The 12,615-nt window shown below is 42.0% G+C and overlaps 1 protein-coding gene across 2 annotated transcripts; it reads left to right on the top strand.

Annotated features, from left to right (window-relative positions):
• The first annotated feature begins 259 nt into the window (after window positions 1–259).
• On the top strand, window positions 260–10,598 carry LEO1 (LEO1 homolog, Paf1/RNA polymerase II complex component). Of its 2 annotated transcripts, none has more exons than XM_066196368.1 (12): window positions 260–363; window positions 1,135–1,860; window positions 2,102–2,209; window positions 2,727–2,821; window positions 3,474–3,619; window positions 5,013–5,097; window positions 5,426–5,520; window positions 5,794–5,928; window positions 6,609–6,744; window positions 7,036–7,222; window positions 7,487–7,584; window positions 10,322–10,598. In XM_066196368.1, exons 1-12 carry the CDS (start codon window positions 306–308, stop codon window positions 10,388–10,390), a joined length of 1,938 nt encoding a protein of 645 aa, XP_066052465.1. In that variant the 5' UTR covers window positions 260–305; the 3' UTR covers window positions 10,391–10,598. The 2 variants fall into 2 exon arrangements, with proteins under 2 accessions (XP_066052465.1, XP_066052464.1); XM_066196367.1 differs by having other exon boundaries at window positions 261–363; window positions 10,318–10,598.
• Window positions 10,599–12,615: the final 2,017 nt, after the last annotated feature.

Genomic DNA, 12,615 nt, shown 5'->3' with positions numbered 1-12,615 from the left:
GCGCCGCCACAGCGGCCCCTGCTGGCTCCGAGCGAGCGGCGCGGGGACGGGCGGGCGGCAGCTTTGTGCGGAGCGCTGCAGCCACGCCGGGAGGGCGCGGAGGTGCAGCCGGGCACCCGCGGCCCCGGCCCTGTCGCCGCGGTGCCGCTCCCCGGCCGGGCCATGTCCCCTCACGGCCGCAGGCGCGGCCCCTCTAAGAGGAGGCGGCCCTTTTAGGAGCGGCCCCCGCCCGGCTGCAGGCGGCTCGCGCGAGGGGCGCCCGGTGTGACGTCACTGCGCGGCGCCGGCGGGGCCGCGCTGCCGCCATGGCCGACATGGCGGATCTGTTCGGCAGCGACGCGGACTCGGAGCCCGAGCACAAAGGTCTGGGGCGCTTCTCTCTCTCTCCCCCTCCCTCCTCCCGGGGTGCCCCCGCCGCGGGCTGCGCTGCCCGCCCCGCCGCGCCCCTGCCGCGGCCCCCGAGTGAGGGCGGCTGGGAGGGAGGGAGGGAGGGAGCAGGGCGAGCGGCGCGGAGCCGCGGGCCGGGGGGTCGGTGACTGCAGGGGAGGTTGTTCGCCTCCAGCCGAGTTCTGGAAACCGTGGAACACCTGGTTTAAGTCCCTGACGTTTTCAAAATTCTTGCCCGCGTTCCTGTAAATTACTTTTCAAGGCAGGTGTTCTATTATTTTCCTGTTGGAAAGCGCATTTACCAGCTACTGAGGAGTAGCTCCATTGTCATAAACCTCCCTGGGTAGATGACCTGGATTAAATACGGAGTGACAGTTTTGGATTTGTAGGATTTTATAAGCCGCGTCTGTATAATTACTTGTTTAAGCCCTCACTATTCCAGTTGTTATTTTCGTTTGTGTAATTCTTTTTACTTTCTGCAATTTTAGAATCTTAGCTCACCGCTTGTGGTCAGAAACTTATTGGGACATCCATCATTTTTCATTGTGCCTTTCTTTGGCTGTGCTTTTATTAGCAGACATTTTATTTTACTATTCTCGGTAACTTTGTTGGTCTTGCCTACAGTTCTCTGGGGTTTCTCTCTGGGGGTTGGGTTGTGTTTTCAGGGTTTTTGTTAAAGCAGTGCACATCATCTCTGCATTCTCAGAGGGGCATCTGACTCGTGAAAGGGTGACGTTTGTTTTGCAGATTCGGATTCTGGCTCTGACTCGGATTCGGAGCAGGAGAACGCCGGCTCTGGCAGCAACGCCTCTGGCAGCGACAGCGACCAGGACGACGACAGGGAGGCAATCAAACCCAGCAACAAGGAGTTGTTTGGAGATGACAGCGAGGATGAAGGGGCATCCCATCACTCGGGGAGTGACAACCACTCTGAGAGGTCCTACAACCGCTCTGAGGCCTCGGGGCACTCGGAGCACGAGGACAACGAGCCGTCGGACGGGGACCAGCACAGCGCCTCCGAGGCCGCGCACGACGACGATGAGGATGAGCGCGAGCACGGCTCAGAGGAGGGCAGCCATCACTCAGAGGGAGATGGGTCTGAGAAAGCACACTCAGAGGATGAGAAGTGGGGCAAGGAGGACAAGAGTGATCAGTCAGATGATGAGGAGAAGCAGCAGAACTCTGACGACGAGGAGAGACAGCAGAACTCTGATGATGAAGAGAAAGCACAGAACTCGGATGAAGATGAAAGGCCACAGGTGTCTGATGATGAGGAAAGACTCCAGAACTCAGATGAAGAGAAAATGCAGAACTCTGATGATGAAGAAAGGCCACAGGCCTCAGATGAGGAGAAGATGCAGAACTCTGACGACGATGAAAGAGCCCAGCGGTCTGACGAGGAGAAGATGCAGAACTCTGATGATGAGGAAAGGGCCCAGCACTCTGATGAAGAGGAGCAAGAGCACAAATCTGGTAGGACTGAATACAGAAATAATGATTTGCTGCTGGTTTGGTCTCTCTTTATTGTTTTGCTTACATTGGCCTGAAAAGATTGAAACTTCAGTGTAAAGACATTAATTATGCAGCTTTTAACTATAGTCATCTTTGCAATTTTTTTCTTTTATGCAGCGCTTTTAGAGCTTATTAATAAAGAGGAATTTTAAAATTTGCGGACCAAAATTTTTAATTTGCTGAGAATAATTATGCTCCTTAGGAGAGTCTGCAAGAGGCAGCGATAGCGAGGACGAGGTTCTGCGAATGAAGAGGAAGAAACCGATTACATCAGATTCAGAAGCAGAGAGTGACACAGAAGGGCAGAAAGGTAGATGGTGGGGGGGTTGGTGGGGTTTTGGGTCCTTTAATTCTCCTCTTTAGAGTGCCATTCATCAGCCACAGGGCTTGGTAGAATTGGTAGCGTTTGCTGTACAGTGCCATGGAAATAACAAAACAGACATCAGGAGTTTTCTGTGGGAGGCACACACTGATACTCTCCAGTTAGCTCTGTCAAGTTTTCTCCTCTGCAAATGTTCTTTCTTGCTTTTTTTACTGAAAGATACTGAAAAAGGGTTCCTTTAATCAAAACAGCCCAGGGAACCTGTACTGTGTTTTGTGAGGGTTTAGCTGGCTGAGGAGGAGGCGTTTGTTTTCTGAGATGTAAAACCTCCAAAATGAGTAATGAAATTTCTTTACCTCTTTTTAGTTACTTGAATAAGGATTATCAACTCTTCTGTTGCCATTTTTCAACTTGATTTCCTTATTTGATAAATGCATTGGGGCTGTGTGTGCATATATATTAAACCATATATATGTGGTTTAAAATTGTAATTTTTCTGCTAAAGAGCATGCAGATGTCATGGATCTGTTTGGAGGTGCCGATGACATTTCCTCGGGGAGTGATGGAGAAGACAAGCCACCAACCCCAGGACAGCCCATTGTGAGTGGACTTGACTTTTGAGATAATTAACATGCCATTCCACTTTGAAATGCATAACAGCAGTTGAGTTAGCTAATATTCTAGGGAAAAAAAGAACAGTGACATTAAGTAGCATTACACTTAATTTTGTCCTATCTGGAAGAATTATTACATTTTTATACATAACAATATCAGATTTATCTGGCTTCCCCCATCCCTGCCCCACTTTTTGTACTTAAAAAAATAAAAAGAATAGTTTGATTGCTACCAAGTAAAATACAAAGCCAACAGCTGTCTTTGGTACCTTATTGCAGCTATTTGAGAAATATTTTTATATTTTTTCATCTTTTGTTGATAATAGATAAAAATACCTTCTTTAATCTTGTAGAAGGTGTCCACTGAGTCTCTCAGCTGAAAAGTATGTTGGCTTCTTTGCTATTCTTTATTGTCTTTGGTCTTTTGAGTTTACACTGGTGCTTGAAGTCACTTGAAGTGCCACATGACAATGCTGAATTGAATTCCTTTCAATGAAAATGCCTGAATTCTTTTATTCAAATCTTCCTGATCTCTCTGTGCCTATGAATGACTTTTCTTTAAGTAAAATGTAATTATTAGAGGAGGAGTAGCCAGATAGATTTTTCTCACTTATGCTTCTGTTCTTTTTTTTCTTTAGGATGAGAATGGACTGAGTCAAGAACAGCAGGAAGAAGAGCCTATTCCAGAGACCAGAATAGAGGTAGAAATACCAAAAGTAAACACAGACTTGGGTAATGATTTGTATTTTGTGAAGCTGCCCAACTTCCTCAGTGTGGAGCCCAGGTAATCACATGTTACATACAGGATTGATAAAGTCTTCTTGTATTTCCTTAAATTGCTTCTGTTTAGTGATACAGTTAAATGTGTTTGTCCTGTTTAAAGTTGTTGACATTAAGATGCATGTTTTGGGTTGTGATTAGTCAATAGTAATGGCTGTTGTTTTCTAATCAGGTAATTTTATTATTAAGTTTGGTTTCAGCTTGATTGAATAACTTACTGTCTGTAAAAAACAGACAAAAATGTGGTTTAATTGAAAGCACATGCTATCAGTTGAATTGTAAGCATAAGTTTAGGTGCTCAGAGATGTGAAAGGCAAATGCATACAACCTTTATGCACTTTCCAGTGATTAAAAACATCATTTTGAATTTCAGAATAAGGCCTTTTTTATTTGTGTATGTTGCATGTACTATTTATGGAGAGCCTGGTTACATGTTTTTCTATTCACCCAACCCAAACTGAAGACATTTACTGGAATGCATAAGGAGCAGCAAAATCCATTATTAGAGTTGTTTATGACGTTAGGTTTTCCCTAAAGGCCTCCTTCAGCACTTGCAGCACAATGCTGTTGAATCTGAGTGTTCCGCTGAGCACTTTTCTTGCCCTGTTCCCCAGCTGCAGTTTCAGCTGCACAGCTCAGCATTGTTGGTGTCACACCTCAGCTCAGTTATTCTGGCCTGGGGCTCCAAGCTGTTTCAGTGGAGAACTGTTCAAAATCTGGGTGGTGACTGCTACTAGTGAGAGAGTCCTGGTGATCTCTGGAGGTCAGACAGGATTGAAAATAGAATTGTACAGTAGCAGAGTCTGTTTATCACTTTCCCCTTGCCTGGGAGCTATTAGGAAGGAGGTTGGGGAAAGGGTTCCCCCCTACTCACTCCCAGCGCAGTCATCAGATTTTTTGATGGAAGGGAGGAAAAACAACCTCATCTTCCTTTCTCTTTGGTTGGTTTTGAGATTGAAATAAACAAAAAGAAAAAACTTAACAAAGATCGCTCTTAGAAAATCCCCAGTTCACCTCATTTATAAGATACTTCTTTAGTTTTATTTTCCCTGTAGGATCTCATATATTTATTGTTCCACACTTAGCCCTGACCTCATCATGCTGATATAAGGAAACAGAATTTTCTGAGGCAGACTTGTTTTTTTCAGCTGGAACCATTCCAAGGGTGTGAATGTTACCCTGTAGCTGATGGTAGAGAGTACACTTGGGTCGGGCCCCCAGGCTGGGCATTAGTGCAGTGAACTTCCCGGCTGCAGAAAGGGCTGTCCCACACTGCAGGGCCTGCTGTTGTGGGCAGGGAAGAAACCTCTCAAGCACCTGTTAACTTGCACAACTCTGCAGTAATCTGGATTAATTTTCTTGGAAGAATAAAGAATGTGTTGTAAAATTTGTTGCAGACCTTTTGATCCTCAGTATTATGAAGATGAATTTGAAGATGAGGAGATGCTTGATGAAGAGGGTAGAACTAGGTTAAAACTCAAGGTATAATATTGATTTTCCTTTTGTCTTTTACATTCACTTAGGCACTTTCCTTCAAAGTCTATTTCAGATCTTTTGGAATGGTGTTTTGAGTTTTCAGATTATGAAAGTGTGGGCACTGAGGACAGTTGATCTATTTTAGTCAGAAATTTTTAAAAAGCTTGACAGCTGCATTTCACCTATAACAGCAATACTTTTCACCTTTATTTCTTTGCATTATGCCACAAATTAACAAGCCTTTCTAACTGCAGTTCTTGACCTATATAGAGTATATTTTACCAGAGTATTCCTTATGAGCTAGAAAAACTGTTTGGTTTATTTCCCCCTACAGGTAGAAAACACGATACGATGGCGGATGCGACGAGACGAAGAAGGGAACGAGATCAGAGAAAGTAATGCACGGATAGTTAAATGGTCAGATGGAAGGTTAGTTTGCACTCTTTGTTACTGAAATAATGCAGTTCTTGCAGTGGCATGCAAAATTGGAAGGTCAGCAAACTTCAACATCAGTTCTGCATGATACAAATTGTTTTAGTCTCAGTGCTTTGAAAGGTTTATGGTCTGCTTAGTTTAGATTGAAATATAATTATTGGCTAGATATAAAAAGGAAACATGAAGGCTTTCTCCATTTATAAATGAGGCAAAAAAAGTAGACTGCAGTGGCTTTATCAAGTAACTGATGTGGGAATCTCTTTTAAGCATGTCCCTCCACTTGGGCAATGAGGTCTTCGACGTGTACAAGGCGCCGCTACAAGGAGATCACAATCATTTGTTCATCAGACAAGGGACAGGCCTGCAAGGACAGGCTGTTTTCAAGACCAAGTTAACCTTCAGGTAAACTGCTGTTCTATATCAAATGTTGATACTGTTTTTGCAATTAAGTATTGTAACTAGTATATAAAGATTAGATATACCAGTTTGTAAAGCTTCAGAGCTTCACTGGTTAGTAACAAAGTGCTGTTTTCCAAACTCAGTTTTTCAGTAAGATTTGTCCTACATTAGGTGTCTAAGTTGGGAATGTTAATGTGCCATTTCCTGCATTATGTAGGCTACGTATAGGTTTTTTCTGTATATGTTTTAATTTGCATTTTTACATGCAAGTCCTTATTTGAGTCAGAAAAAATATTACTACTCCCTGAAATGAATCTTTTGTTTGAGGTACAGTTGCTATCAAGATGGCAACTGCCTCTTGAGATATTGATGTGAACTGTGAGGACAGACGTCTAGGTTGATAAGGGTCAAAGGTTGTAGGATTGTAGCATCATTAAGGGTAAAAAAAGGCCTTAGAGGTCTTTGAGTCCAACTGTTAATGGCTGGACTGGTGATTTTCTGAGAGAAGACTTGCTGTCTCCAGTAGCTGTTACAGTGCACATAAATACTTTTTTAAAAGGGTTGATGCTTTTACTTTGTGCAGATGAATCTCTGAATTCTCAAGTATGCTGGCTCTACCATTGTCTTTTGAAAATGGGTATGTTCCTTAAAGAAGTTTTTAACCCCTATCAATTTTTTACCAGGCCACACTCTACAGACAGTGCCACTCACAGGAAGATGACTCTGTCTCTGGCAGACAGATGTTCAAAGACCCAGAAAATTCGTATTTTGCCAATGGCAGGCCGTGATCCAGAGTCTCAGCGCACAGAAATGATCAAGGTATTGTGGCATGGAACTCTCTGATCTGCTGGTTTAATCTAATTTATCACAACTGTAGTACAGCTGGACATTTTTTAATATTGTGTGATTCATGATAAACAGTAATGTTTTGGCGTTTGAAGCCAGAGCTCTACGAGCCACGGGCGTGGCTTGCCTAACCTTGCAGACGACAAAACAAGGAGAACATTTGGAGCCCTTACACTGCTGTGAGATGATTTCAAAAGCTGCAGTAGAACACGAGGTGCTCCTGAGGTGTTTTTTTATCCCTCAGCGCATGGTTTGTTTGGGCAGAAAGAAGAGGAGAGGCTGCGGGCGTCCATCCGCAGGGAGTCGCAGCAGCGGCGGATGCGCGAGAAGCAGCACCAGCGCGGGCTGAGCGCCAGTTACCTGGAGCCCGACCGCTACGATGAGGAGGACGAGGGCGACGACGCCATCAGCCTGGCAGCCATCAAAAACAGATACAAAGGGGGCATCAGAGGTAACCATCAGCCTTAACAGCATGTGTCATTCACATAGGCCTGTGTCATTCGCATAGGCTGATTGCATTGGTTAGACAGGATTTTGCCAGTTCTGATATGTGAAGAGATGCTAATTCAGTTTGTATAAGGTTATTTTGTTCACTCTGGACTTAGCTTCTGCAAACGTTTTGTGGCATTAAATGTAAGGCATTTTTAATGTTCTCTCTTCCTCACCAGTTTCAGATTAATATATTTGTCCTTTTAATTTTTTCTGGAATGTGCAGAGGAACGTGCTAGAATCTACTCTTCTGACAGTGACGAAGGCTCAGATGAAGATAAAACCCAAAGACTGCTCAAGGCAAAGAAACTTAATAGTGATGAGGTAAGAGAAGGACTTTGTTCCTAAGCTGCTCATTTTTAATGAGGAACATTTCCTTCACTAAATCTAGTGTTTAAACTTGGGACTTACGTGGTTTCATTTACGCCCTGATGAATGTGTTATTTGACTTGGCATGCTTTCCGTGGTAATTAATCACCAATTTCTTATGCACTGCATTAGTTCACAGACCTGAGCGATTCCCAAAGGAGGACACTATTGTTATTGCTGATTTAAAGATGGAAAAATTTATGCAGAGTTATGTAAAATGACTTTACCAAAATTATGCAAGGAGTAAGAAGACTTAATATTGGAATCCTAGTGCGGTGTTACCTAAGTTACATGGTCCTCTCCTGTTTATTATGGAAATAGTGGAAGCATTTTCACATGGCATTTCTGCTCTTTTTAAATAAAAGAGGTAAAAAACCCTCTAATAAAAGATGTAAAAAGACTGATTGTCCATTGCTAAATATACATTTTCTATCACCCCAGTATCATGTGAAACATTGGGGCCTGATCAAATTAACTGTTAGCTACAGCAGTAGTGCTGTTTCCTAATCTAAAATGGTGTTTTATTGGTTTGTAATTTATGACTGCTGGGTATTATTAAATGAGTCTTCGTGAACATTGCATTTGAGGTTTAGTTCAAGTCCTGTCACTGCTGATACAGCACTGCAGTGGTACACAAGGAGAAAGCTGCTCTCATTTTCATTTCTGTCCTGTGTTTCCTGTAAAGTCCCTGGGTGGCCTCACTCCCTAGCCCCTTGGGTGTTTTCTGTGTGCTGAATGCAGGTTCTTAGTCCTCCTACAGAGTCAGCTGAGTTATTTGCACTAACAAGCATTGTAATGTGAAGTGGAAGTGAAAATTAATTTTGTCTTCTAAAGACATACATTCTGGCTTTTTATTATACATCAGGAAAATATAGTATTTCAGAAGATATAACAGCCACAGTGACTCATGTAGACAAAACTGTAATTTTTGTGAGTGTTTGTTAGTAGAAATTGAATTGTTTATTTTTAAGACTCTTACTAGATGAGTTAGTTCATGGTACAGCAATGTAAGGACTTGGCAGTCCCATTCTCTCAGTAGGAAAGGTCTAATCAACAGCATTTCTCTGCTGCTTGAGGACCAGCAGCCTCCATTTTAGAGTGACTGGAAGGTAATGCTCCTCCGGGGCCTGGGAGTGGTGCTGCAGTGTCACAGAACACCCCAGTGGTGCTCGAGTTGTTGTGCTCAGTCCCCACACGGGGAGTGTTCAGTGCATACCCACACGTGGAACTTTTGTGGCTTCCTTGTACACTCACTTTCACCTGTTGCCAGTCAACAGCACAGCACAAATCTTTGTGCTGATAACAATTTGTTACTGTTACTGCAGATGTCAGTCTGTTTTTAATAATACACTTTATCACCACACAGCAAGTAGTTTCCCTGTTGCTGCAGTTTATGGGGATATTCTGTTGAACAGGAAGGTGACTCACTGAACAATAGCCCAGCTAGATTACAAGAAAATGTTTGTTCTGAGGAAGAAGCTATCATTGAGATTCCCACCCCTGTTAATTTCTGTTTTCCATGCTTAAAATTCCTTTGTGACTGCAATTCTCTTGGTACTTACTTAATATAGAATCAAATGCTTTTGGATAAATAATTATGCCTTAGAGTTCTGAAACTCTGAAGTTCTAGAACTCAGTCTTTCCTCCTTAAAATCCAAGCAAGTTGCTTTAAAGAAATATAAAATTAAAAAACCAAACCCACACTTCCAAAACCAACAAATGGAAAAGGGGATGAGGTTACTTAGACCTGAGAGTATTTTAAAAGATACTCTTCTTTTTCAACAACAGTTGAGTTACCACTTGTTCCTCATGTCACAATTGATGAGTTTTGCATGAACAACTCGTGATTTAAAATGATGTTTGGAAGGATGATTCAAACTGAACTGGTGGAAATGTACATGGAGCAAAAATCAACCTGTTGACTCCATGAACTAAAAACTGAACATCAACCCTATAAAACTCTTTATGGTACTGCTTGTAAGCAGGTAATTAACTCAGTGATTTGTGTTCCTTTAACCAGCACTTTGAAGCCTCATAAACTGTTACATTTCTTGGACTGTAAACTGGTGTTGATTCTGAGTGCCAGTGATTCCTCCTATTTATTTTTTCTTTATGCCAGAGAGTGGTTAGTTTAGTTTTGTCTTCCTAATGGACAAAATGCCTGCCGACTTCCTGAATTTATTCTTTGCTTCAGCAGCTCTGATTCAGGCCATACAGGTATAAACTGTTGGAAAACTTAGTAAAGCTGCAGGGGCTGCTGGAAGGAAATGTGTCTGTATGCTGGGAAATTCACTGCAAATTGGAGGTGGTGTCCATGCTGATGAGCCCTGCTGAGAGTGCCTCTGCACATGCTGTAAATGCAGATAATGCAGGGGCTCTGTGCCTGCCATGCTCAGGCAGAGCAGGTGTGGATGCATGGCCAGCAAGGGGACAGAGCTGCAGCTTCCTGGACCCTCCTGGGCTGGGGTGTGACACTGGGAGCAGCCACTCAGTGCCGAGGGTAAGGACTGGCACAGAACCAGCCCTGTAGAACCTGCCCTGCCTCACAATAGCAAAGAATGGAAAAACTAGAACTAGTAATTTTGCTTTTCTGACAAGAAAGACTTTGAGGTCTTTTTGTTGTTCTGTGTTTTTTCTATTTTAGCTGGAAATATGGTGGTTTATTTTTGTCCTTTTTTTTGCCTTTAGGAAGGTGAACCTTCTGGAAAGAGAAAAGCAGATGATGATGACAAAGCAAGTAAGAAGCCTAAGAAATACGTGATCAGTGATGAAGAGGAAGAAGATGATGATTAAGGAAGCGCAGCAGTTGATTTTTTTTGTTGTTGTTTTTTCTATATATATATGTTTATATATATTGTACAGTTCTGTTAGAGCACAGATGTAAGTAACCATAAGGGGCTTATTTTGATAAAGGAAAATTCCTAAGTCTGCGTTTCTGGTGTGAATAAAGTTTTTTTGACTTCCTTTGACTCTTAAGAGTTTTGTCTCATTGCAGCAAATGTTGCACCAGGGATCATCACAGTACTGATTTTTACCCTGCACAGTGTATTTCAGTTTTGAGAACTGTAGTAGCTGGTTACCAAGTGAATTGGTCAGTAAATTGGTGAGTTCATTAGGAGAAGCCATGCTAATCTCTATGGAATGCCTAAATGAGAAGTTACCCTGACACAAGGCTATGATGATAGAGCTTGCTAAGAACATACAGTGGTAGAGTACAATTCTGTTTCTTCCCTAGATATTCCTTATTTCCTGTTTACTGGACAGTACACTGCTGTGCTGGTATAATTTGCTGACTAAAAATATTTCTTGCCATGTTTGAGTAAATCATTTTAACTGCATGAATTTCACAGTTAACTGATCACAGAAAACATTTATTTTTCATGCATTGAAGACCAGAATGAGTATCTGCATCTTGCCTGAGCAGTAATAATAATAATAATAATAATAATAATAATAATAACAATAATAGTCATGTGCTAGTGATGTAAATGTCAGAGTAAAAGCATTTATTTTAACAAAACTGACATTTCTGCAAGCAGAGCTGAAAGTCTCCTTTAAAAGGTGAGATGAATCACAGATCAAAAAATACAACATGACAATAGTGTCTCAATCTCATGTAATTCTTCTGGAGCCGTTTCCTCTTGTTTCTGGTAGGTTTTAAAAATTCTTTTGTTCAGCTGGAACATCACTGGAGGAGAATATTCTGGACAGAACCATTTCTGCATTTACACTTTTTGTAAACACCTTTTTTGACGATGCAATACCAGCTGTAAAGCAGTAAAAGAAGTAAATGAACTTTTCCACCCTTTCAGAGATGAAATACCCAAGTGCAGATTTTCTCACTGGTGAGAGAGCATTCATATGCTATCTGTGCTGCTTTTTTGGCTGACACAGTCATTTTTTTTCTCACACAGTCCTGCAGAGCCTGAATGTGATTTGAAGTTGAGAAAGCAGAAGTAGCTGAACTCCCTATAAACAAATCCACTGAGTGATGCTGTACAAGGTTTATGATGTGCATTTGTGTTACATAAGCTGAAGTAAAGTAGCTGGTAGTTACTGAAGAGGGACTGGTCCCCATCTCTCTCCTGCCAAACTGAATTTGGCTTTTTCCTAAAACAGAAGTGAGAAAGTGCCTCACAGTGAACGTTTTGCCTGTGACATTCCCTGGCTCTTTGAGTTAGAGCTTCCATCCTGGACATCTTGCTTTCGTCATCTTTAACTAGGATAGTTGTTTGCCACAATGCTCTACCTCCACTTCTCTGTCTGGAAGGCACAGGAGTGTTCTGGCTGCAGAGCAAAGAGCTCTGCATGTGCTAATATATTCTGCTGAGCAGCTGACTGCAGTAAGAAAAAGTGAAAAATTTCAGCTTGGATATCTGAGTGCCTGAGAAACTTTCTTTTTTTCTTAAATAGTTATCTGAGAGTTTCTGTGCCTCTTTAATGTGCAGATAAAGTCCTCCAGCTGCTGGAATTTTGACCCTATAATCCTTTTAGTTCAGACCTCTGCTGGGAGACTGGTTCCTTACATGAGGTTACCTGCTCTCCATTGCTAACTTTCTCAGGAAGAAGCCAGCTGTTTGGGAAGGGACTCATTCTATATGGATGTAACATGCTGTACTTTCACATAAAAGCCTCCCAGATACTTCTTACACCAACAAATTTGGCATATGGAAACACAGCACCATTTCACTGGTAATGTGTTTACTTTTATATCAGTTTAATGGAAAATCGGCTATTTTTATTTTTACTACACTCCTAAGAGTGAAAATGTTTTAATCACTTTCGCAAGTTGGATGCTGACTAAGCCTTTACTAAGTAAGTGGTCCACTTTAGCTTCCAAAAATGAGGCTTTTTGTGGATTACGAAGATGAAAAGAAGTAATTTTTTACACTGTCGTCTTTTGTAAATTGCTCTTTTAAAGTCTTATTTAAATGTGGACTTCTAGAAAGTGTTTTCTCAGCTTAAATTGGTTTAACAATCGCCTTG

This window comes from Chamaea fasciata, unplaced genomic scaffold (genome assembly GCF_029207755.1).
Source record: "Chamaea fasciata isolate MVZ Bird 193981 ecotype frontalis unplaced genomic scaffold, bChaFas1.0.hap1 SCAF_14, whole genome shotgun sequence".
NCBI lineage: Eukaryota > Metazoa > Chordata > Aves > Passeriformes > Sylviidae > Chamaea > Chamaea fasciata.
Note: the sequence above shows the minus strand (reverse complement) of the source record. Positions and strands in the feature narration are given on the sequence as shown.